The sequence below is a fragment of the Augochlora pura genome, chromosome 11 (genome assembly GCF_028453695.1).
Source record: "Augochlora pura isolate Apur16 chromosome 11, APUR_v2.2.1, whole genome shotgun sequence".
In the NCBI taxonomy this organism is placed as follows: Eukaryota; Metazoa; Arthropoda; class Insecta; order Hymenoptera; family Halictidae; genus Augochlora; species Augochlora pura.
In genome coordinates, this window is record NC_135782.1 from 17,519,510 (window position 1) to 17,546,240 (window position 26,731).

The 26,731-nt window shown below is 36.4% G+C and overlaps 1 protein-coding gene across 2 annotated transcripts; it reads right to left on the reverse strand.

Moving 5' to 3' along the window:
- Nucleotides 1-1,465: 1,465 nt before the first annotated feature.
- On the reverse strand, nt 1,466-8,431 carry Gc (gamma-glutamyl carboxylase). Of its 2 annotated transcripts, XM_078194162.1 has the most exons (10): nt 8,344-8,431; nt 7,519-7,761; nt 6,463-6,784; nt 5,650-5,838; nt 5,385-5,548; nt 4,798-5,231; nt 4,120-4,320; nt 3,775-3,992; nt 3,374-3,685; nt 1,466-2,812 (listed from the first exon to the last, which is right to left on the reverse strand). In XM_078194162.1, the coding sequence occupies exons 2-10, from the start codon at nt 7,745-7,747 to the stop codon at nt 2,656-2,658; spliced, it is 2,226 nt and encodes a 741-aa protein (XP_078050288.1). In that variant the 5' UTR covers nt 7,748-7,761; nt 8,344-8,431; the 3' UTR covers nt 1,466-2,655. The 2 variants fall into 2 exon arrangements, with proteins under 2 accessions (XP_078050288.1, XP_078050289.1); XM_078194163.1 differs by lacking the exon at nt 8,344-8,431 and having other exon boundaries at nt 6,485-6,784; nt 7,519-7,598.
- Between the last annotated feature and the right edge of the window lie 18,300 nt (nt 8,432-26,731).

The following is a 26,731-nucleotide window of genomic DNA, read 5'->3' on the forward strand; positions in this document are numbered from 1 at the left end:
CCAAGTGCTTTGACACTTAAATTTAAGATTTTTCAAAAAGTGGAGTTAATCGATGTGTGCACTGGGCGGCTCAATTGTCAATTTTGTCATGGAAGAAAAATATGTATTAAAAATAGAAGAATATGATAGGATGATTAGGGCACGATCTCTGGATTTAGCACACCTCAGGAACACGTTCTCCAACGTTGCCAAGTCGTCGACTCGAGATGTCGTTCTTTATTTTACTCAGCTGAAAGATGTAATAGCAAGGCCAACTTTGACTGACGATAACTCCGTGGGAAATTATCGTAGGATAATGATTCTATTTTTAAATTAAAGCTTGAAACTTCTACTTTAACACTAGAAAGCCGGGAACAGACGGCAACAACAATGATTAATGAACGCATTTATGTGTTGTAGAAAAAGTCACAAAATTATAAAAAGCTGTGTCAATATTTACATAATTATTTTTCTAATTGAAATTGAAAAGCAGTCAAATGACTTGCTTAGGAAATTTAGTGTTAAAACAGCCTACATTAATTTTAAAAAAGATGCATTCTCGTTGTTGTAACTAGTTAAATAAAACCGTAGAACACCACCCCTTTCAGGTGACTGACTGACAGGTATTAATTCAATATACTGTAGCATCGTTAAAAATCATTGCAAAATAATGACGTTTAGCTTAAATTAAAGCTTAGAGCCTCTACTTTAATACAGTCTACCTCGATTTTAATTACAACTCACTGTCACCATTGTAACTATTTAAATAAAACCACAGGAAAACCACCCCTTTCCAAAAGTCCATACCTATCATATACCTAACTTCAGAAAAATGCACAAAGCTTAAAAAATTTTTTTCTAACATGCCGTTTCCATCAAAATAAAGCTGAATTCTCCCCCTTTAATACAAAAAAATTAAACCTAGCTACGATTTTTTCTCGTGATGTTACAGCACTTCAAAGAGTACATTACTGTCGCAACTGATAATTATGACTAAATCAGGAAAAAATCGAGCAGTATATTATTATTAATTTTACTGGAAAAAGGGGTTAGCATATTATTGTTAATTTTATCGGCAGCGTTGTGAATTATAGTGCAATATGGAGCCAGTGTTAGCTGCAGTTACAATTTGTTAGCAGTTACAATTTGTTCTTGGCATACTAATCGCAGCATTATTTCGTGCATCGAAACTGTCTGCAATATTGTAGTTTCGGATCTAGATAGCAGATCTGTGCAACGCCGTTTAAACGCCGGCATTTACGAGGCCGTAAAACCAGTTGCAAAAATCGCAGATAAACGTAATTCGCCTCTTATCGTCTATCGTCGTAAAAAGCGTTGCAGTTTTATTGTTCGGGATCGTTAAGCTCGATATTAAGGCACCCCGCGATGCAAATGATCGAGCGCTGTACAACGTAATGAAATCACCTATGATTTCTATGGATCGTGAAAGTCTCTTTGCCGAGATCGGCCAACGATTAATCGGCGATTAATGCGGACACGTGTTTATCTGGGAACGCTGGTGTTGAAAATGATCGTACTATATATATTTCTGTTTGCAAGCGATACAAGGGAGTTTCTATTTTTACAAACGTCAAGCGATTGCGCGGAAATTAACGCAACCTTGTTGTTCTCCGGGTTGCGTTAACTTTTACAGAATTAATTAATTGGATAACGGAATGTATTTTCGGAACACGAGATTATACGTTGTCCTTTATTAAAAATTGTCGACGTTCTTAATTAACAATTATCGAGGTATTTAATTAAAAATTGTCAACGTCTTTATTAAAAAATTGTCGAAGTAATTAATTCAACATTGAAAAGATTCAATGAAAAATAGCCAAAAGTTTCAATGAAAAATAACCAAAGGTTTCGATGAAAAATATCCAAAATCTTAAATTAAAAATAGCCAAAAGATTCAATGAACAATAGCCAAAATATTCAATAAAAAATAGCCAAAAGTTTCGATGAAAAATATCCAAAATCTTAAATTAAAAATAGCCTAAAGTTTCAATAAAAAATTATCACAAGCTTCAATTAAAAATTGTCAGAATCTATTGAAAATTAAAAATTGTCCAAATCTATTAAAAATTAAAAATTGTCAAAACCTATTAAAAATTAAAAATAATTATAGCCTCCAATCAAAAAATTCTCAACGCTGACTAGATTTAAAAAACAGTCAAAATCTCCGATTAAAAATTGTTAAATCGTTCGATAATAAATAATAAAAATCAATTAAAAATTGTCACCATCAACAACACTTCTTATCAGAAAATTCTAATCAAATTCTACCGCAAATAACTCGTTTATAACTCGTTAAGAAGACGCAACAATGTATTTTCGTACAGATATCAGTCTCGCGGTATTATTCAATTAAACTTTTGTTAAAAAAACCGTACTCAGACGTTACGTCAAACGGTATATCGAAAAAGCCGGGCGACGATAAACCTTATCAACCGCGGTCGTGTTTTACATTTTATATAACGTAAGGCGATTTGAAAATCGACGTTATCGCGCGTCCATCGAAACGAAATTTTCCGTTCAGGCTTAAATATAGTCCAACCCCTTCGTATATGAAAATAAATTTTCCGCGATACTTCGGCTATCTTTAAAAAATGTCTCACTCGACAGATCTCGGTTCCCTCGCGCGACGCGCACATTTTGTACGCCTTTGCTCTCCTATTTGTGGACGTGTACTCGCCGCACCATCGGCACGTTGTAAACCAAGTGGAAAAACGAGTCCAGTATGTGATTCAATGATCGCAGCCAGGCCTCAATATAGTAATTCATTTCCCTCGTCATCGAAAAGCTCTCCCATCTCGTATCTGCCTCATGGCTGAAATTAAATACAACATTATTTTAATTTTTACCTTCAAATTATTTTAGTAGATTGTTCTTAAATTGTATTAATTTAATTCGTGCTAGTTGCAAGTTAAATTATTTTTATTTATGTTATCTTAATGTTAAATTATTTTAATTCGCACTATTTTGTAATTATATTGTTTCAATTTATATTATTTTAATTTATATTGTTTTCAAGTGAAATTATTTCAATTCATATTATCTTCAAATTGTACTATTTTAATTCAAATTATTTTCAAGTTAAATTATTTTAATTCATACTATTTTCAAATTAAATTATGTCAATTTATATTATTTTCAATTTATATTATTCCAATTTATATTATCTTCAAATTGTATTATTTTACTTGAAATTATTTTCAAATTACATTATGTCAATTTATATTGTTTCCAAATTAAATTATTTCAATTTACACTATTGCCACCTTAAATTATTTTAATTCCTCTTATTATCAAATTATATTAATTTAATTAATATCGATACTAGCTACTATTATCATCTAATTAATTTCATAAAATTTAACAGCCTCCATACCTTTCTATTTCCGAATGCTTGTCCCGATTGTTGTAAGTGTACATGTAACAAGCAGGGAAAGCACTCGTCGTCTTCACTCTGTGAAACTGTCCTGTCTTAATAGGTATCGACGAGTCTTTCGACAACGTGACACCTTGCGACAGCTCCTCGTCGCTGTACGTCACCTCGCCTTCGAGCACCGTCAAGCTGACGTTCGAGAAATTCCTCGCGATATAGTTGTCCAGGTACATGCCAGGAAAATCGGCGACGAATAAAACGTCCGTATCGTTTGACCACGTGTAAACATGTTGCTCGATTTCTTCCAACTTGTACCTAAACAAGAAATTAATATTACTAATATAATAAACATTGTTTAAAAATTTAATATTTAAACATATTATCTGTCGAATTAATTGCCATACCTGTAGGAGTTGTATTGTGTTAAAAGTGGCATTAGAAATAAAACAGGCTTCAAAGGATGCCAGTCGACAGTCAGCAGGTCGACATTTGGGTCGAACATCCTCTGCTGGAACCTACCATTCAGAGAACACCATACGTCCATGTAGATGCTCAAGTTCGACGAGAGGGGTGACAATTTTTCCTGCTGGGTATAGTGATTTTCTTGTTCTATTAAATTGTCCTGAAAATAAAATGACAGCAGCTGTTAATACAGTTCACTTTTGCCAAATATGTATGTTAAAGATATATATATTAAAGTCAGATTATTAAACAATTTTTAATAGAAACTGATAGAACTCTTTCAGTACCCTAATGCAGAAGGCGTATTGTATAGCCATGTCAGCGTGTTTCTCCCATCGATCAGTCTGCACCCACACCTGAGGGTCTAAATAACGATCCTCGTTGCTCTCATTATCGTGGACCTTAATCACGACCAGTATAGTGTCCCAAACGTGGACCATCATGTCCCAGGAGTAACCATAAATACCTGGTACCCAATTATTATAACCCTGGAATGATAAAGAATATATAAATTAAAATAATGAAACGTAATATTTTTATTAATTTATGTAGAGAGCTCCGAAAATTAACAGAGTGATAGCTGAGACGATTTCAAGCAACTTTTTCCTGTACAGAAATTTTTTACGAGGCTTCGTTAACAAAATATTAAGGAAAAATGTTGGTAAATCAGCGCGTGAGTATGGCGGAGGAGTAGGCGGCGCCACGGTGAGCAGGGCGCGGCATCGACCGCGTGGGTGTGGCGTCTACCGCGCGGGCGTGGCATCTACTGCTCTCGCCCAACTTTTTCATCGATATCTCGTTAACGGAGCCTCGTAGAAAATTTTCGCAAGGGAAAATGTTGTTGCAAATATTCCAAAGCATCCAATAGTGTAAGTGAAATTTTCGGAACACCTTTTCATGCAAAGAGTATAAAACGATAGTGAAGCAGAGGCTCGTTAGTTCTTCTATCGACGTGAAATCGATACCTTGGTGATGAAATGAGAGTACGGAAGGAAAAATTGCAAGGCCACGTGAAAGAGTAAGAGAGATACAACTAATTTTTGCCGCTTCGTCGCACCTACGGGTCGTGAATCGACATCTCTCGCGCGCTTGCAAATTGTACTGTTATATACGTCCTCCTTCTCTCGCGGGCCATCTCGTTGCTCTTTTGTTGCTCTCTTCGCTCCCTTGTCTGTCTTATGGTGCTCTTTACGACTCCCGGTGATGTTCAAAGTGTCTTTGTACTCTTTTTTACAATCGTTCTCGAAACAATGCGCTGGTATCGCGTCGCAGACTTTTATAGTTCGACTGTCCGCAAAAATCGACTTGCAATTCCATCTGAACCACGAGATGCACTTCCGGGGCCAGTCTGTGCTGCAGAAGAGCGGCATCGTCACCAGACAGACGTAGGGAAACATTCCTGAAAAAATGCCAGTGTTTTATAAATTTTATAAATTGCTATAAATTTGTATAAATCGTATAAATTGATATAAATTCAAAAAATTGTATAAATTCCTATAAATTGTATAAATTGTTATAAATCGTTAAAAATTGTTTACAACCTACTACATACCTATGTTGAACAGTCTAGAGTTCATTAGATGAAAAGTCGTGCATAAAATCATGGCAGGAACACGAGTCTTTTCGTATAGTATCCAAAAACCGATGGTCAGGTCGAAAATGCAACCGAACCAGTGAACTACGAAGAAATCTGTCTGCTCGGTCGTCAGAAATAACCTTGAACACCACGACAATTATATTACATATATTATAATATATTATACTTCGTTAATTAATTATTAGAATTAATAAAATGATTTTTCAGTACATACACTTACTTGAACGGACTGAAGACCCAGTGCGCAGACAAATTGCTCATTGCGTATCCCGACAGCCATTCCGTGCTGGATTTCTTCAATCCAGCCAGAAAGTACAATGCAAAGAATTGAAATCTCAGTATGAAATAGTTCCACAAAGGTACAGTGGCCTTGCTCTGTTCTGTATTCATTTTTCTCGCGTCGAGAGCACTGGAAAAAGATTAATTATCCCAATTTTAGATTAAATGGTGTCTACGTTAAATATTATCTACGTTAAATAGTGTCTATATACAGAATATTTAATTATAGAAAAAGTAATTGATGATTTTGATTCCTCAGGTGATTTCAAGAAACTTTTTCCTTTGCAAAAATGTCATGCAAGGCTTCGTTAACGAGTTATTAAAGAAAATCGCGGACCAATTGACGCTCGAGCACTGATAGCGCCCCGCCCAGGAGCCACGCGCGACGCCACGCTCGTTGAAGCGCCTCCCACTCGTCGCCTGTACACGCTCTACGATTGGTCCACATTTCTCGTCAATATCTCGGCAACGACGCGTCGTAGAAAATTTTTGCTAAGGAAAAAGTTTCTTTAAATCACCTGGAGAATCATTCTTTTCAACGTCTGACACATTGTCGTGACTTTTAACATTTTTTCTGTACTTTTCTCGCAATGGTTATATTTTTCGAATAAAATGTTTCTCGTGCAAAGTGTGAAATTTCGATTATGCATAATTTTTGACAGCTCGATATCGGTTTAGTTAATATTTACGAGATCCTCACTCACGTCTCCGATCACATTTCCCATTCGGTTGAGACATTTCCTTTCAAACTCACAAGTACTTATTAGCCTCCGTACCCCAGAGGAGAGTGCCGACGATCCCGTACAGATACGTGTGGTTGTTCCAGTAGACCTTGTTCAGCAGGAAGATGTACCAATATGGCAACACGAAGCTGGCGCAGGCGAGCTTGAAATGCGAGCCCAGCATTATACCGAACGCGCCTGTCCACATGATCGCGTAAATCACTATGACCCAGGGCAACGACGGTGGCTTCATTCCGTGGATCAATGGGAAACGACACTCCATGGGGTCGCCCCATTTAATGTCCACGTCTGCCAGGCCTCTTTCCTCCACCACGTCGAACACCATGCAGAATCCTGAAGAAATAATTTACGGGATATTTTATGTTTTTGAGAGATTTTAACTTATTGGGAGAATTTCAATTTTAATGAAGCGTTAAGGTTGAAATTTTTCGTCTGCTGAGTAAGGTTATGTCATGGGTATAATATGGTTATATCAAGGTTTTGGGTGTCATAAGGTTATGTCATGGATACCATAAGATTATATCAAGGTTGTGGGTGTCATAAGGTTATGTCATGGGTATCATAAGGTTATGTCAAGTTTATGGGTGTCATAAGGTTATGCCATAGTGTCACATAGCACCAGGAACCATTTGTTAATTGCATAAAACAATTTTTCAGTTTATACATGTTTTGGGTAACTTTTCTTGAGGTTTTGGCTTTAGATAAGCCTGATATAAGTCTGATCTAACTTTGACTTAACTTTGATATAATCCTGACATAACTTCGCTATTTCCTCTTTAGGTAATCCTGATCTAAAGCTGATCTAATCTTGATACAAACTTAAAATAATTTTAATAGGATCTTGACATGACATAACTGTAACTTAAATCTGACTTAACTCTCTTCTAACTCGGACCAAAATCTGATCTACCTTTGATCTATCTGGGCCCCAACTCTGACCTAACAATTCCCTCCAATTAAATATACTTATAAATACGTATTCTCTCTTAAAATTCTGATTAAATTTACAACACATATATCACAAATAAAACTCATCAAAAATTATTTAAACATCGTCAGAAACTCACCAAAAAGTGCTCGAACGACGCCCAAACTCGCAGCATCGGTGGGCCGATACAAAAGCCTTGTAATCTTATCGAAACTATTAACATCATCGACACCAAATCCGCAGATGTCTTCGAGCTTCTTCCCAAACGAACCTCGCACACCTAATCGTCGATTTCGCGCACCGCGTTCACCACTCTTCGCGTCAGTAGAAACCGCGCTGGTATCCCCTTTTCCAATTTTCCACCACATCTCCGTCGAACCACCTACAAAACAATTAAATTAAATTAAATTTAAATTAAATTTAGTTTCAATTTAGATTCAATTTAAATTAAATTTAGATTCAATTTAGATTAAATTTAAATTAAACAAGATCGATAAAAATTGGATTAAAAATTCGTTCGATGAAATATCTCGGAACGAACGTCACGCCTGGTGAGTAACCGTACTACGGGCCGGTTAGGCTCGTGCTAGACGGACACTAGACGCGACGATAATCTCGAATCTGTTCTACGATCGACCCGGTTATCGAGATTCCGCGACCTCTGTCACCGGAGTGCAGGCGCACGATACTCTGCAGCACGAGACACTGCGGTAGGAGACACTCTGCAACCGGCGAGGCCTGCGCCACGATTGCCATAAGCACCGCGATTGCCATAAGCACCGCGGAAGGTGCCAGTTCACGGTTTAATCGGCAATTGAGGGGTCAACGTGTCCGCGGATAAGTTCGTCGAATTTTGAACTCTGTGTCGCCGGGGTCGACCACCTGATAACAGGCTCGGCGAGATCGATGCGGCATGGTGCTGCGTCGAGGAACACTGGGCCGAGAGAGAGAGAGAGAGACTCACCTAGCAGAGAGGCTGTTCAGAGCCGAGTCGGATGGAAACCGGTCCGATCAGGATGTTACGAAGGTTGCCCGACTTCTGCGGCAACCGACCAGCTCTGCAGGAGCAGTCGCAGAAGAAGAAATTCCGGATGCTGGAGCGAGGAGGCAGGAGCAACGTGTCGTCGCCAGGCAACGTGTACGATTATTGACCCGCGCCCGCGCAATAATAATATATTATCGGGCATTCTTCGGCGGCTGCCTTTTGGCTCGCGCGTCGATACTTTATCGGCCGGTGCTCGAAACTATCGTCGCCGTCGGGCAAGTTATTTATGAAACTGTTGTCACTGTATGCTCGATTCCTTTTTTGCAATTCCTTTTGAGAGCGAATACTTTTCTTCGAGAGAAGAATTCGTGATTGTGCATGTTTAGATTGTAGGGAATGTCTATTGGACAGGACGAAATTTTTTAGCATTTTTTAAAGATTAATGCTTTGTTGTAAAAAACAAGCTTTCCTGTTGATTTTAAAATAGTTTGTTTAAATTATGGAGAGGATGAAACTGTCTAATATTTTTTTAAAGTTTAATACTCTGTTAAGAAGAGCAAATATTCTGGGTAATTAAAACATATTTTAAAAAATGCTGAAAAAATTAGTTTCGTTTATTATATTGCAAAACTGAATACTTCGTTGAAAAGAGCACACTCTCTACTTAATTCTACCATATTTGGTTTAAATAATAGACCGAACGAAACTGTTTAATATTTTTTTTAATTTTAATGCCCTATCAGGAGAAGTAAATCTTCTGCTTAATTACAACACCTTCTTAAAAATACTGCAAAAATCATTTGCCTTCATAATTTTGCAAAACTGAATATCTCATTAAAAAGAGCACACTTTCCACTTAATTTCACCATATTTCTTTAAAATAATAGACAGTACCAAACCGTTTAATATTTTCCAAAAATTACTGCTCAATTAAGAAAAGTGCACCCTCTGGTTTTATTCTTCTGGACAACGCGCAATGGAAACTGCCTTCTGCGATAGACTGCACTTATTTCTGCACTCGGCTGGTGAATAAATATAAATTATCGATGCGCAGCTATCTCAGTGACCAGCGTAATGGATAATTATATAACAATGGTCAAGGAACTTTGTTGACACTTTTCGTTGGGGGATGATAGGATTATATTAAATTCGCAGTGAAAACATTATTTCAGGCTGAAATCGATAGATTTTGGACATTTAATTTAGATAAATAATAGAGCAGTGGACGAAGACTGACAGATGTGACTCGGAATCTCGAGGCGACAAGCAAATCTGTGTGTTTTTCATCACTAAATGACTTCAGGGATTCGCGAGACTCCTAGAGACGATTTATTCGAATCAATTCCGCCCGAGTGAACGGGTTAACCCCTTTCCCATTGGGAGGCTGACGAGCTGTCGGCGCGATTATCTTGTCCACGCTTACAGAAACGAAATGATTTTCTCCGAAGAGCTACATTTTATTTATAATAATTTGTTATAAAAACAGAGAATTATTATTGCAGAATATACTTTAATCATATTAATTTAGTGATCCTAGTTTTATAAATTAATAATTTAGGAGATGGTTCAATTATTTCTTTAAAATTTTTAGTACTAACTATAAGGCGGTCTATTTATAAATAAATAATTATAATAAATCTCTGACACGTGTTTTATAGTATTTCAAGCGAAGAATTGAATAGCATTGCTAGTTTTCTAATTTGTGGACGTTCTTTAATAGTTATTTTATTTATTTATATCATAAACCTATATTTTTATTTCGTACTAATATTGTAGATAAAACAGTGGACAATTTTTCCTTGGAATAGTATTTTTTAAATATTTATTTGAATATCTTTTATAATATTTAACTGATAATTCTTTATATACATATATGTATATACAGGGTGGGGCATTTTAAACAGGTCACATGAATATCTCGCTTGTTTTTGAAGATAGGAGAAAATGCATTAGACCAAATTTACTTGGTATCGGGGGGCTCATCATCTGGTAATACCAATTTTTCTGTAGGTGGAGGCGTCAAGGACATATGAAGGTCAATTCTGTTTTTTTTAATGGAACAGTAAGTGTCTTTATTTATATTCTGATAGAGTGTTTCAAGACGAATACAATGACCTATTATGAAGGTCATTCAAGGTCACCCAAAGTCAACTGTCAGAGAAAACTAATTATCTCAAAGCACACTTCGAATATTTGGATAATTTGATACTGCTACTGCAAGTGTTCAAAATGGCGACCTTGATATGGATACATAGTCTAAATCGTTGCAATACTGATGACACTGCCTGGAAAATTTCATTTGTATCTATTACAAAGCAAGCTCTTCTTATACGTTCTTGCATGTCAAGTTTGGTAGTTGGTTTTTCACGATACATTTCTGCCTTTAATTTTCCCCACAAATAAAAATCTAGGTGTCAGGTCTGGGGATCTTGCTGGCCATTTGTTATTTTCCGATCGTCCTATCCAGCAATCTCTAAATTTTCTATTTAGAAATTCTGTAACGTTGCTTGCTGAATGAGCAGGACATTTGTCTTGCTGGAATCACATGGATTGTCGTATGTCCAGTGAAGTGTCTTCTAACAATTCTGGCAAAACGTCTTCTAACAGTTTGAGGTACTTACTGCTATTTAGCGTGCCATTAATAAAATATTGACCAATTATTTTATTATGAAAAAGGCCACACCAGACGTTTACAGACCAAGGTTTTTGTTTGCCGACTTCTCTCAACCATCGTGGACTCTCTACTGACCAGTAGTGCATGTTGTGACGGTTAACTGCTCCATGGTTTGTAAATGTGGCCTTATCGCTAAATAACATTTTACTCAAGAACATTTCATCGTCTTGTAATTTTTGTAAGCCCCATGCACAAAATTGTAAACGTTTTGTATAATCGTTTTCAGTTAATTCTTGATGCAGTGATATGTGGAACGGGTGAAATTTGTTAGTGTGTAGTATTCGTAAAATACTTCGTCGACTGATCCTACTTTCGCGTTCCAGTTGTCTTGTACTAGCATGTGGATCTTGTATTACAGCTGCTACAATACTTATCGAGTTTCCATCATCAGTTGCTTGTTTGGCAACATTACGTGTTTTTTATCCACAGTTCCAGTTTCTTGGAACTTTTTTACAATGTTTGTAAACACAGAAAGTGAAGGTCTGTTACGATCGGGAAATCTTTCACCATACACACGTACCGCTTCCCTCATAATTCTATGACATTCACCATAAATAAGAACCATTTCTATTTTCTCTGCTATCGTGTAACGCATTTTAGTCGGTAGTTCAATTACCAATGTTTAAGGATATAAATAAGCATACAATGTGATTGTGAATGTTTGTTTATCTTTTGTGAACCGTATCACGTGATACACACACGTGATACGCACACGTGATACACAAATATTCGAAAAGTACTCTGAAACAATTTATTTTCTGTTGCAGTTGACTTTAGGTGACCTTGAATGACTTTCATAATAGGTCATTGTATTCGTCTTGAAACACTCTATCAGAATATAAATAAAGACACTTACTGTTCCATTTAAGGAAACAGAATTGACCTTCATATGTCCTTGACGCCTCCACCTACAAAAAAATTGGTATTACCAGATGATGAGCCCCCCGATACCAAGTAAATTTGGTCTAATGCATTTTCTCCTATCTTCAAAAACAAGCGAGATATTCATGTGACCTGTTTAAAATGCCCCACCCTGTATATATGTATATTGTTGTTTAATTACAAAAGCTATTAAATATTATACCTAGATATTCCATGCTTTATAAAGGTAATTACAAAGGCATGGATATTGTCTTCGATTTTCGATGACAGGAGCAACGGTGGATGATGAGACACTGCTCCAGAGTTCAGGGTGCAACGATTACGTGGTTTTTTGAATAACCGACCGGTGCCTTTTCGGTCTCTCGCAGCTGGGGCGTCCATTTCAATGGGCATAACTTTCGCGTTCTAAATCCCCAACGGCCGTTTTAGAGCCGTAAAACAATGGGCTGATTTATTTCGGCACGCCCCTCAATCTGTCCCCGCGGACCACTTTTGATTAGGGTGAACTCGTCGAAAAAGGGGGAGGCACTCTTCAGATTTTTCAGCCGGACATTTTTTTCGGCGTTCTTGCTTGGCTCGCGTATGACAGGAAAAAATGAGAGGTTATGACTGTTGAAAGTCTGCGTTGGATCAATGTTAAGTTAGGTTAGGTTTATGTTAGGTCAACATTAAGTTATGTTAGGTCAATATTAAGTTGTGTTAGGTCAATATTAAGTTATATTAGGCTTATGTTAGATGTATGTTAGATTGTGTTAAATCTAGGTTAGGTCTATGTTAAGTTTATATTAAGCCTATATAACGTCACAGTTAGGTTATTTCAGGTCTTTATTAGGTTATATTAGGTTTAAGTTAGGCCTATATTAGGTCAATATTAAGTTACGTTAGGTTTATATTAAATCTACGTTAGGCCTATGTTAAGTTTATATTAAGTCTATATCAGGTCTATATAAGGTCAAGTTTAGGTTATTTTACGTCTATTTTAGATTATATTAGGTTTAAGTTAGGTCTACGTTAGGTCTATATTAGCTTCAAGTTAGATCTAAGTTAGATTATATAAAGTCAATGTTAAGTTATGTCAGAGTTGTGGTGGGTCTATGTTAGGTATAAATTATGTTACATTAAGTCTACCGTAGGTCTGTGTTAGGTCTATATTAGGTTATATGAGGTCTATGTTAAGTTACGTTAGATCTATATTAAGTCTAGATTAGGTCTCTGTAGACTAGGTTTTAAGTTATGTCAAGATTAAATCAATTTTAAATTAAGGTTATGTCAAGACTTCATCAAGATAAAAAAATTATGGTTATGTCAAGACTATATCAAACTCATATCAAGATTAAACAAAGGTTATGTCACGCTTATATCAAGATTAGATCAAGCTTATATCAACAATAAATCAAGCTTATACCATCACTTCCAATTATTAATATTAACAATTATTTTTCTTACACATTCCACTAGACAAATATTTATACTACATATAAGTACAGTATTAATAACTTACACTGAAAATTTCTACAGACAATAAATTGTCTCGTAAATTAGTAAAAAGAATTATGAGTCAGAATCATGCATCCAGTTCAAAACGATTAGTCAAAGAAATCTCCGTCGACCTCGCCGCCGTGAAAAAACAAACCGACCACCCATCGTCGAACGGTGGTGGTGCTCCATTATCTCCGGGGCTGTCACGGCTTTAGAGGATTACACGTCGATTACGAGGCTCAATTTTAAACTGTCCGCCCTCCCCTCCCACCCTCCCTTCTTTCGCTACTACTGGGCCGGCAACCCTTTGCGGGTTACTCCATGGTTTTACAATCAGTCACCCGTGCTGTGACACGAGCGACGCGCTGTTTCGAAGGGGTTGCCTCTTACCTAAAAGCCGATTACGCTTCTCGACCGACCTTCGCCCACCTTTGTCTTACCTGCGCAAATTTCCTCCCCCCTGTTTTTAACAATTTTAAAAATTTCTTTGTATAAATATTTTCTGTTATTTCGAATTATTTTATTTTCATTTTTGATTGACAGATTAATATTAATTACGTGACAGATAATATAAAAAATATTAATTCATGTATATTCCATAATTATTTGTTCAATAATTAGTTCGATAATTCCTGGTAGCATTTTTGTTGTATAGGGGTTGAAATTGGCTCTGAGCTATTAAAAATATTTCGTAATTATTATATTGAGTATTTGATGAACTTATTGCAAAAATAGTGAAGAGAAACATAGATCAATTGAAAAGTTTATTTAGGGGTAGAAAAATCTAAGGGTAGTGTTACATTATTTTTAATTACAATTAACCCTCGAACGTTGAATATTTAAAATAGAAATATAGATTGGTATACTCAGAACTATTTATAATTTTATTTAGAATTTTCTTTCTTATACACTTATTAACCCAACTCGATTAAATAATAATATATTGAAGAAATATATTATTTTTCAATTCTCGTTTTAAAAAATTCCTCGACAATATTTTTATTTTCCATAAAACTCCACAGTCTATTTCATAGATTTTTCAACGCGCACATTTCAATAGTGTTGGTTTTTCATTGTGGGACGACCAACCCCTTTCAGAAGGGTGGATAAAAATGGCAAACGGTTTTCACGCATTTTTGTAACTAGACTGTATTTCTCCTTACCTTTTGCCTCATGGTTCTGCACGTCACTGTTTACTGCCTGTATCAACCCCTTTGGGTTTTCGGGGCGTGGTGTCATTTTTGAAGGGTGGCTGGTCCGTTTTCGAAAATAAAGTGTCCTCGGCAACTTCACGGGTTTGTTTAGAGATGTACGTTGCTTCTGACTCGACGTTCTTTTAATAATAAATTTGCTGGTAAGATTGTTATATTACATACTTAATAAATAAGTGAGTAGAGAAATGTATATATACTGCTAATAATAATTATAATAATATACATTGCTAATACTATATATAATAATATATAATTAATAATATGACTAATTTTAAATATATATTGCTAATAAAATTGTTGTATTAAATACCTTGATAAATATAATATATATACATATAGTTATTAAAATTGCCAGGTTAGATGCTTAATAAATATATATGTATAATGCTATTAAAATTGTCATATTAAATACCCAATAAATATAAATACACATTGCTAATAAAACTGCCATATTAAATACTAAATAAAACCATATAAATACAGCTAATAAAATTGTCAAAAAAATACCAGATAATTGTTCTAACGTCACCGAAAAAAATTTCAGGCCAAACGCAAAAAATTGTTTATGTTCGATAAACGGATTAGCCGAGAGTAAGAACAATGACGAAAGTTGTGTCGAAAGTTGAACCCGAAAATCCATCGCGGCATTAGAAAGTACTTGATGCGTACTCGGTACTTTTGAAATTTCCGAAGAGACCCCTCCGAAGGCCGTCGAGACCCGGCATAGGTGCCCCCAGGTTTTTTCTTCTCTCTCCCAGTATGAATGATGATGTATGGATGTTGGCTGGGCGCTAGGGGCTGGGTAAAGGGTTCCATTGTTGCACACCCCCCTTCGAGAACCGAGCCCCTCTTCGCCGGAGAGAGAGAGAGAGAGGTTGCAGTGAAATATTGCCGGCGAGCAACAAACTGCGTTCTGCAAGCTGTATACTGTTAATTTTATGCCGGATTTTTTTCCATCGCCACTCCATCGATCCCGCCAACCCCTTTCGCGCCGTTCTGCGATGGTCGTTGCGCACTGGATACTTTATGGGGGTAAACCACGCGGTTTTCGACGGCATCGTGGTGCGTTAAAATATAAACGAAGCCTGTAAATGTGTTAAACGTTTCTGGAAATATTTATAACAAAATGTCATAATTATACTATTAATATAACGTTATTATACTGAAGAAACAAATTATAACATAGAAAAGGTTTTGACGAAAATTGGTCAACTTTGACTGACGATCATTTTGTTAATAATTAACCTAGGATGATGGCTCTATTTTTAAATTAAAACTTGAAATCTCTACTTTAAGATAGCCTAGTTAGATTTTTTATTCGGCGCATTTTTTCCACTGTGGATATTTAAATATAACCATAGAAAAACTACCCCCTTTCGAAGAGAGTCACAAGGGTTACTTTGAAGCGCTGTAACTTCGCCAAAAAAAATCGTAGCCTGGTGCAGCTTTTTTTAAATTAAAAAGGAAGATTCGAACTTTATTTCCTTGGAAGTGGCTTCTTCGAGAAAAATTTTGCAAAGTTTGTGTAGATCGTCAAAGTTGACAATTTTTAATTCAATAAATGTGGCCTTACGAAAAGGGGTTGTTTTTATGTAGCTACTTTTGTATGGCTACAGTAGTGAAAATAAATTAAATAGAAAATCAAGGCAGGCTATCTTCAAGTAGAGACTTCAAGCTTTAATTTCGCAGAAGAATCATTATCTTATGATAATTTTTCGCAAAGATATCGTCGATTGAATTTGCCCAATTTTTCGAAATTTCCCTGTGCCAAAATTTTCTTGAACAGTTGAATAGAACTCTCGAATATGCTAAACCATGCACTGCATCGGACACGTGTTGTTTCCACCCCGATCTGTTACGTATTAAAAGCCTTCTGCAACGTCCTTTCATGCTCCACTGTATCGCATGAATATGCGCACACCTAATGCAGCTGGAGGTTACACGTTCGATCGAGATTTTCAGAATAATTCAACGAAACCTTTGCACCTCAACACTTGAAACCAAACTACAATTTTGCATAACCTGTTGCTCTCGAATTTTTCTTACAGTCCTATATACTATTACACATACTCGTACTGTACACTAACACCAAGTTGGCAAAAAGAAATTTATAAAGCAATAACAAAAGTAAAATTTTATTCCAAGAATTTCCTCGAACTATTGTACGAATCAAATTCTACTCGAACAATTTATTTAATCTCCTATTTATTATTCGACATATTATGCAGACACAATTTTTTTCCAACAATATATTCCACATACTATCCATATAAAATTATTCTCCAACAATTTATTCGAAATATTGCTTGAATACAATTTTTTAGTTTTCTGTAGAAATGCATTGTCGCAGTTATCGGTATATAATATTGTTAAATATTGTTATAAATTATGGCACCTCGTGACGTAGGAAGATGGTCTTGGTTAGGGTGTAATCCGTCGAACGGTAACCGGAGAATCGAACGAACGCGAGATGGAACGAGGTAGGGAAAGCGAGAAGTTTTGGTATCGGCCCCAAGGTTATCCGGGGAGAACAATGCGGAACCGCAATTAATAGGGCCTGTAATCGGACGCCCGACGCACGCGCGTCTCTCTCGCTGACTGAAATATGCAAATTCGATCGGACACGGTTTTAGAAATTCGCCACGGCCCTCCTCGTCCGTCAACAATGCGTGACTCCGTCGACAATAGGAAATAATAAACCGTGATAAATAGCCGGGCAAATACGTACGACAATCGCGGATCTCCTTTCGCTCTCCTGTCTCTCCCCCACTCGTCACCCTCTCTCACTCTCTCTCGTCTCTTATATCGTCTCCTCTTTTCTCTTGTCTCTCTTTTCGGCTCTCATTTGGTTTCTCTCTCGTCTCTCATCTCCTCTCTCTCTCTCCTCTCTCACTCTCTCTCTCCCTCTCTCTCTCATGCTCTTTCACTCTCTCTCACGCAATCTCTCTCTCTCTCGTTTCTTATCTGTGTCCATCTCTCTCTCCCTCTCTCCCTCTCTCTCTCTCTCTCTCTCTCTCTAAATCCGCGTCTCTCGATCCTCTCTCCAGGTGGACCGATTCATATTCCCGGACAAACACGCTCGGCAAATACGCGCGGGGGTTGATGGGGTTTCTATGCGCGCGAACGCAAATAGACGCGTCAATTTCATGGTTCGTCTGTGTGTCTCTCTGTTTGATTTTTCAATGTTTATAGGAACATTTATGTGATCGTAAGTTCGTATGAATATTTATAGTATTCCGTAGTTGAAATACTCAGCGTTAAAGTATAATATATGTATGTCGTGGACGGTAATATAGGAAGTCACAGTGATCACAATTGAAACCTTAAAATCTAGAGTTAATAAAGTATACGAAATATTTGCTCAACATTCCTGCATTCGTGAGAAGTTGCAATAATTTTTTTCGCGGATAAAACTATAGTGGTTGTCAAGAGGGAAGCTTCAGTTTTCCAACGCACCAAACGGAAGTGATCGACGATTTTTTTGAGCCGATTTATCGCCAATTATATGAACACATTCGTTTTGGTACCTGCCAGGGGGTGGCTACGCCAATGCTTAAAAATCGCTGTAACTTTGAGCTACTGTAATTTCGCTCCAAATAATCGTACGAGGATGAGCCTAGGCTCATTTTAAAGGGGAAAGTCTCCTCTTTCAGACGCTCTAAGCTATTTTTATGGTTTCAATTTTTTTGAACGAGCAAATCACCGAGGCCAGCCTAGGCTCATTTTAGCAACAATCTCTGCACAACGTAATTCCATCGACTTCAAATCTGTGAAGGCAACGTAAACAACGTACCGGTCTCACTCGAACCGAAGTTCATTGTCTCTCGCTCGACTAAAACGGTAATTTCACTCAACGATTGTTAATAATATTCATTTCACGATTTCACTTGTTAATAATAAATCTAGTCAATTAGAGTATTTTACATCGTCCCACGATTTCACTTGTTAATAATAAATCTAGTCAATTAGAGTATTTTACATCGTCCCGTGAAATACATCTCTCTGAACATCGTTAGACATCTATGAATCGTGGATCCTCGTGTCGCATACTCTCGCGCTTGTTAGCATAAATCAGAACACGAGTCTTCCAGAAACTGTTAACCTAAATGCACGCGGGATTAAACATGTCGCCGCTCCGTGAAACCCAGGTGTTCGAGGAACAAATTGTGAAAATAAAGTGCGTCTACTTTTGCTTGTTTTTTTTCCTTTCCATTTTCAGTATACCTTCCCAAAAAAACGCGTCAGACTAATCTCCGATTTTCGCACCTCGTAGTTTTTTTCAGCTTTTTTTCCCTTTTTGTAGAAAGAAGACGGATGAACGAGTCCCCCAGAGAGAATCCGTGTATTGTTATCATCGTCGTTCCCTCCGAAGTACGTTCGTTCCGAACGAAATGTGTCCATGGTAAACGTTTTCGGTCTGGAAAATTTCAATTGAACGCGTGACTCGTTTTTATGCGCGTCTCGGAGTCCGTGCACGGAGCAGTTAAAGGTGTTAGAGGTATTAGAAACTAATTAGCATTTCTCGGTTCAGTAGCCCGCGATCGCCGGACCGGGGGGATCAGCTGACATTTGCATTATCGCGCGCGAACGGTTCCCATTTTCCAGGCGCGTTCGTCCGGAACGACACTTTCGGGGGCGACGGTCGCGCAGGGGACACAGGTACCGGTGCGTGCGCTCGAACGGTGTCATCACTGTTATGGCAGTTCCTTCGCCGAGGTCATTCGACATGGAGGTAAACATTACTTATACTTATAACAGATACAATTTTACTCGATGAATTATTCGTTGCATTATTCGATATATTTTCTGAATAAAATATTAGATAAAGAATTCTTTCGATATATTACTAAAATAAAATTTTATTTGAAGAGTTTAATAAATCTATTACCCAGATAAAATTTTATTCCTGGAATTCAATCGTTATGTTATCAAATTAAAATTTTATTCCAAGAATTCATTCGATGTCAGATTAAAATTTTATTCGAAGAATTCATTCGATATATTACTCAATTAAAATTTTATTCGAGGAATACATTTTCAATATTATCCAGATAAAATTTTATTCCAAGAATTCAATCGTTATATTGTCAGAGTAAATTTTAATTCGTAGAATTCATTCGACGTTAGAATAAAATTGAATTCGTAGAATTCATTCGACGTTAGAATAAAATTGAATTCGCAGAATTTATTCGATATATGGCTCAATTAAAATTTTATTCGAGGAATACATTTGCAATATTATCCAGATATAATTTTATTCGAAGAATTCGACATACTATCACAATAAAATTAATTATAAAAGTCTACTTAAAATATTAATTGGACAAAATTGTATTCCAAGAATTAATTGGATACATTATAAAAACAAAATATTATTTCAAGAATTTATTTACAATATTATTAGAGCTAAATTTTACTGAAATAATTAATTTAGGGTATTTTTAATTCGAGCAACGTCCAAAGAAAATATTATTTCAAGAATTTATTTACGATATTACCGAAGTACAATTTTGCTGAAATAATCAGTTTGGGGTATTATTAATTCGAGCAACGTCGAAACAAAATATTATTTCAAGAATTTATTTACAATATTATTAGAGTAAAATTTTGCTGAAATAATCAATTCGATATATTATTTAGTTGTGCAGTACTGTTTGGTACAATGTCCGGCATTTCTTCGAATTTTATCGTCGCCTATGATCGGTCGAGTATTTTTTTTATTGGCGCACCGCTGCGAAGAAATAGACAGCGATCGAACCGATCCGTCAGCCAGGGCACCGGTTTCCAGGGAATACCCCGCCGAGAGGTTCCCTTTGTTCGCGCAACGTTGCCGAGGATGCGTCCGTCTTTGTCCCAAGAGACCTTCGCGTATTACGGCCCCATAGTTTTGCCCTCCCAGGAACGATCATTATCTCTTTAGAAGCCCGATGTCCGCGATACGGGCCGAATAATCTGAACGTTATCCCTTTTATTAATAGAAAAGGAATCGACGGAGACTCCGAGTGGATTGGGAGAGCGCCGTTCGATACTTATTACTCTATTCGCGATTATGGCTATACCCCCATCGACGGCGAATTAATTCGCTTTGGATTAATGACTAATCGATTATATTCGTAAAATACGCGATTAATTGATTTTGTGGTTTTACGAGGAGAAAAATTGGAAATTATTTGATTAGAAATTGGTCAACTTTGACGGACGATAACCTTGTTGAAAATTATTGTAGGATGATGCCACTATTTTTAAATTAAAGCTTGAAACTCTACTCTAAGATAGTATAGTTGGATTTTAATTTCGGAGCATCTGAATTGTTGTAGGTATTTAAATATAACCATAGAAAAACCACCCCCTATTTCCAGGCGCGTGATAGGCCAGGTTGGCAAGTGTCACTTTAAAGTGCTGTAACTTTGCGAAAAAAAATCGCAGCTAGGTTTTATTTTTTTTTCAATTAAAGGGGAAGGATTAGGCTTCAATTCTATATAAATGGAATTCCTTAAAAAAATTTTTTGGAAGCCGTGCATTTTTTCAAATTTGGCAGTTTTTAATGTGACAAACATGACCTCGTATTTAAAAGGCGACAATGTCACTGTTATGTTGTAATTAAAATCCAAGTAGGCTGTGTTAAAGTAGAGTCTTCAAGCTTCATTTTAAGGAAAAGATCATCACCCTACAATGATTATTAATAGAGTTATCGTCACAAAGTTACAGAATTTGAAAAATAACACTTTTCAAGCTCATCCCCGGGTCCCCTCATAATAAGGTGATTTTTCTATAGTTATATTTAAATAGCTACAAAAACCATAGTGCGTCAAACATAAAATCAATCAACACTATTTCGAAGTGCAAACACCAAGCTTTAATTTAAGAACAAGATCATCACGATACAATGATTTTTCACGAAGTTATCATCGCTCAAAGTTGGCTAATTCTTGCTCAATTTCTTCGCGAAGAAAATGATTTCCAACTTCCATAAACAATTTCCATTTAATGATCTTTTTCGATGGAACACCATAGCCACAAAGAATGATCGAAAACAGTCGAAATTCCCCTTAGTGCTCGTAGCACCGTTACGCAATAGTATCGAACGGCTCCCCCTAAAGCGGCCGAAAGGGTGCACCGAGGTGAATGGGAAACAGAAACAAAAGGAGGGGGCCGCATTAAAATCTAGTACGAATCTCGTCTAGCACGAATAATCAGATAGCTTTCTGTAGGTACCAGGTGAGCTTGCTCGAGCGAGTAACGCCTTTTGACGTTAACGCCAGGGCTCTTGTGCGCCCGGCCACCATAAACGCAGTCCGGGCGGACAATGCCAGATCCCAATCTACCATCCTAGTTCCTGGTTACCGGGACCCATTACCATTATGTTCGCGCTACGACTATCACTCCATTGTCTCGGCTATCGGACGGTAGCATCGGCCGACCAAAGTTTTTCGTGGTATTCGATTCGTTAACTCTGCGTGACGATTCCTCGGAACTACGTCATTGCCAGCCTTGATCCGATCGTGATTCTCATTACGGTAGTCGATTACTGTGACCATTAGAGCGACGTCCGGCGCTTTGCATAAATGAAATTGTAAGTTGACGTGTTTACTAATTTTTTCCGAATTTAAATATACTGCTGGAAGATATTTTAATAGAGAAAAATTTTAGATAAAAATTGACCAACTTTGATCGACGATAACTCTGTTAATAATCATTGTAGGATGATGATCTTTTTTTTTAAATTGAAGCTTCAAATGTCCTCTTTAAGATGGCCTGGTTCGATTTTATTTTTAGTGCACTCTCGTCACTGTAGCTATTTAAGTATAATCATGGACCAATAACCCCCTTACCAAGTGACAGATACATGGGATTGACAAGTGTTATTTTTAAAATTTTGTAACTTTGTGAAAAATTATGATAAATTAATGGTTCTACTTTTAAATTAAAGCTTGAAAACTCTACTTTAACACAGCCTACTTGGATCTTAATTACAACATAACTGTGCCACTGTCGCCTTTTAAATACGAAGTCGTGTTTGCCACGTTGAAAAGTGCCAACTTTGAAACAATGCACGGGCCCCGAAAAATTTTTTTAAGGAATTCAATTTACACAGAATTGAAGCCCAATCCTTCGCCTTTAATTGAAAAACAAATAAAACCTAGCTGCGATTTTTTTCGCAAAGTTACAGCTCTTTAAAGTGACACTTGCCAACCTGATCTATCACGCGCCTAGAAATAGGGGGTGGTTTTTCTATGGTTATATTTAAATACTTACAGCAGTTCTGGTGCACCGAAATTAAAATCAAACTATACTATCTTAAAGTAGAGTTTTGAAGCTTTAATTTAAAAATAGAGCCATCATTCTACAATAATTTTTAACAAAGTTATCGCACATCAAAGTCAGCCAATTTTTACGATTTTCCAGGGCAATATGTTACTCTTATTTTAATATTTTTATTATTCAAGAAAAGTTATGTTAGACGCGTCACGTGGTCCCACCACAGTACTACGTACACCATGAACTATAATTTCACTTCATCCACAGAGACGATCGCAGATGCGTTTCGTACGGCCACTCAAAAATGAAGTGGACCGGCTCGGCCCGCAACAGCAACACAGTCGCGTCGTTCGTAGTAAAATAATATCAAGAAGAGTAAAAAAGGCTGCTGCACGCGCCATTGACCTTCTATAAACGTTAGATCGGGACTAGGCTGCTAGATAGAGGGTGGCAACTTCTGTCGGAGCCAGTGTACACAAATAAACAGACACAGAAGAATTATTCTTCGAAGGGGTGCGTCCGACTGTCGCTAGTTTTTTACTCGCTGCTCCAACCATTGTTCTCGAAACCTTCGTTTCGACCGTTTCACCATAACTGTCAGCCATTTATCAACTTATGTTAACATGGGTATATTTATTTACATAAATCTTCACAATTTTAAATAGTTATTTTATATGATAGAGTTTTAGAATTTCTTTAGACCTATTTTACAGAATCTTTGTACAGAATTATTTTAGAGTATTATTTTACCGAATTATTTTACAGAATTATTTTAAATATTTATTTTATACAATTATTTTGTACAATTGATTCACGAAATAATTTTAGAAAATTTTAGAACATTATTTCACTAAAATAAAAATTAAATAAAATAAATTCAGGACACTAGCCTCGATTCTATATAGAATAATTAAATAAAAAATTAATTCTGGGGGAACAAACCATAAAGAAAATATAATAAAATAGAAAAATAATTTCTGCAGCCCCGTTAAGTGTAATGAATTATAGAATTAGCCTAAACTCAACAAAATATAGTATCCGTCACGCTGAAAGTGCGGCTTGTAAATATGCCAAAAAAGGGCGTTGAATTCGAAAGTAATCAAAGTGTTCGATATTATTATTGTATCATCGATTGCCTCACTCGATCATTTACCATCCCTTTGATGTCTATGCGGGGCGCGTCCAGTGGCTCGGATCCTCGATAATATGATTTATCGCACACGTATCATCGTGTTCTTCTCCGGCGACACGCGAGTGGATTCGTTATCTAGATCGGATTTAAGTGCGGCCGATTATTCGAAATGGGGTCCGATGAATTGCAGAGCTCCTTTTTCTCTTTTTCCAACCGGCGCAATTTCGTTAGCGTTATCAAGCCGTAATAGAGTGCACTTGGAGCAGCGATTGCATCTACGATTTTTCAAGGGGACAGTTGTCGGGCATTTGTTGCTGCGTTGGATCACCTGTTCAGTTGCAAAGATATTTGTCGTGAGTAAAGTTTTTTTGTTTATAGTTTAAATTTGTTGGAAAGGATTTTTTAATTATTCAGTATGTGGGAGGACTATTTGTGGTAAATGTTTTTGTTTAGTAAATGATTGTTTAACTAGTTTCCAAACTTAATGAATGCTTAATGTAATATAATATTATTATTGAGAATATTGGGAATATCTATATTAGAAATATTAATGTCATGAGTAATAATATTGTGAGCATTAATATTGGGAATATTAATATTGTGAATATTGAGAATATTAATATTATGAATATTAATATCATGAGTATTAATATTGTGAATATTAATATTAGGAATACTAATATTATGAGTATTAATATTATGAATATTCGCATATTGAGAATATTAATATTACGAGTATAAATATTGCGAAGACTAAAATATCAAAAATATTAATATTACAAATATTAAATTTCCAAATCTGAATTAAATCATTTTCTACCCTAATTCTTTCCCATCAATATCAACCCTTACCATAACCCCTTCTCAAAAACCCATAACCAGGATAACACTATCATCCACATTACAATAAAAAAATTACAACAAACAATAAAAACTTTCAGAAAATAAAAACTATCGGAAAGATTAGCCTTATCTGTCCTCCTTCGAATGTCAACAGGATCTCACCGTAGGGTGTGATCGATTCACACGTGCCCCACGATTAAATGGTGCACCACGAATTAGCAGAGTTGCGCGACGACGGTCACGTGTCCGATTCGTACGGCACGTGAACGGAGAGGAAGACCGTAAACTCGGTTAAACGCCGGTCGGCCACGTGCCATTATCACTCGTTGGGTTGGCGTTGGGAAATTGATAGCGGGAAACTTCACACCATGATGCACGTGCTAGCATAACGCCGTCTAAAAGCTTGTGTAATTGAGATATCATGACCGGTTTCCTGGCAGACAAGAGAATCTATACTAATTCGACTAGGATGATCGGTGTATCCGCTTAGGATAAGTTTAATACCGAACGTATGCTTTTGAGGTGAGAATGAATTGGTGTTAGAGAGGATATTTATGTTAAAAGGGTTGAAAATGTTAATATTTAATAATGTGGAAAATATTAATAATATTGAGAATAAGGATATTAATATTGATAATATTAACAGTGAGATTAATAATATCGAAAATATTAATATCGAGGATATTAATACTGAGAATATTAATATGGAAGATATTAATACTGAGAATATTAATATTGGAAATATTATTACTGAGAAAATTAATATTAAGTATATTAATATCGAGAACATTAATTTTGAAAATATTCAAAATATTAACTCTTTGCACTTGAGCTGCGACTCTAAGGTGCCAAGAAAAATTATTGTGCCACTATAATGACATAACTTTAACATTATTCAACAGTATATAATGTTAGAATAAACACAGTAAATAAATCACATAAAATACAGCAAGTCACTTAAAATAGAAATACTATAAGTCAGAAAAACTACTTTAAATCTCGAATTAAAATAGCTCCGAGTGCAAACGGTTAATATCGATAATATTACTAGCAAAATTACTAATATTCAGAATGTCAATAATATTAAAAATATCAAGAATATCAAAAATATCAAAGATATCAAAAATATCAATAATATCAAAAATATCAATAATATCAAAAATATCAATAATATTAAAAATATAAAATCCCAAACAACATTATCTCAGGAACCATTGATCACGTCGTTAGATAATACCTCGTAGCCTAATCGATCGTGTCGAATCACGGTCGTAGGACACGTGTCGTCGGTGGACGACGTCGTCGTGGAAGAGTAATCGTAATTGAGACACAAAAGGGGGTGTGGGTTCTCGATCGTCACGAGATCTTCGACGGGACACGGAATACTTGCACCCTGCGACGGGTTCACGTGGCTCGGACGCGTGCTAGCCGTTTAGCAACACGTGGCCACGAGGCGAGAGGCGCGCATTCCAAATGCGGCTGACACGATGCGGCTAATTTGCCACGTCCTGCGTGCCGCGTTCTGATTTACACATTAACCCTTTTTTTAAATTAAAGCTTGAAAACTCTACTTTAACACAGAATACTTGGATTTGAATTACAATATAATTTTACCACTGTCACATTTCAAATACGAGCTTGTGTTTGCCACATTAAAAACTGCCAAATTTGAAAAAATGCACGGGCCCCGAAAATTTTTTTTAAAGAATTCCATTTACACAGAATTGAAGCCTGATCCTTCCCCTTTAATTGAAAAAAATGGAACCTAGCTGCGATTTTTTTTCGCAAAGTTACAGCACATTAAAGTGACACTTGCCAACCTGATCTATCACGCGCCTATGAATAGGGGGTGGTTCTTCTATGGTTATATTTATATACGTACAA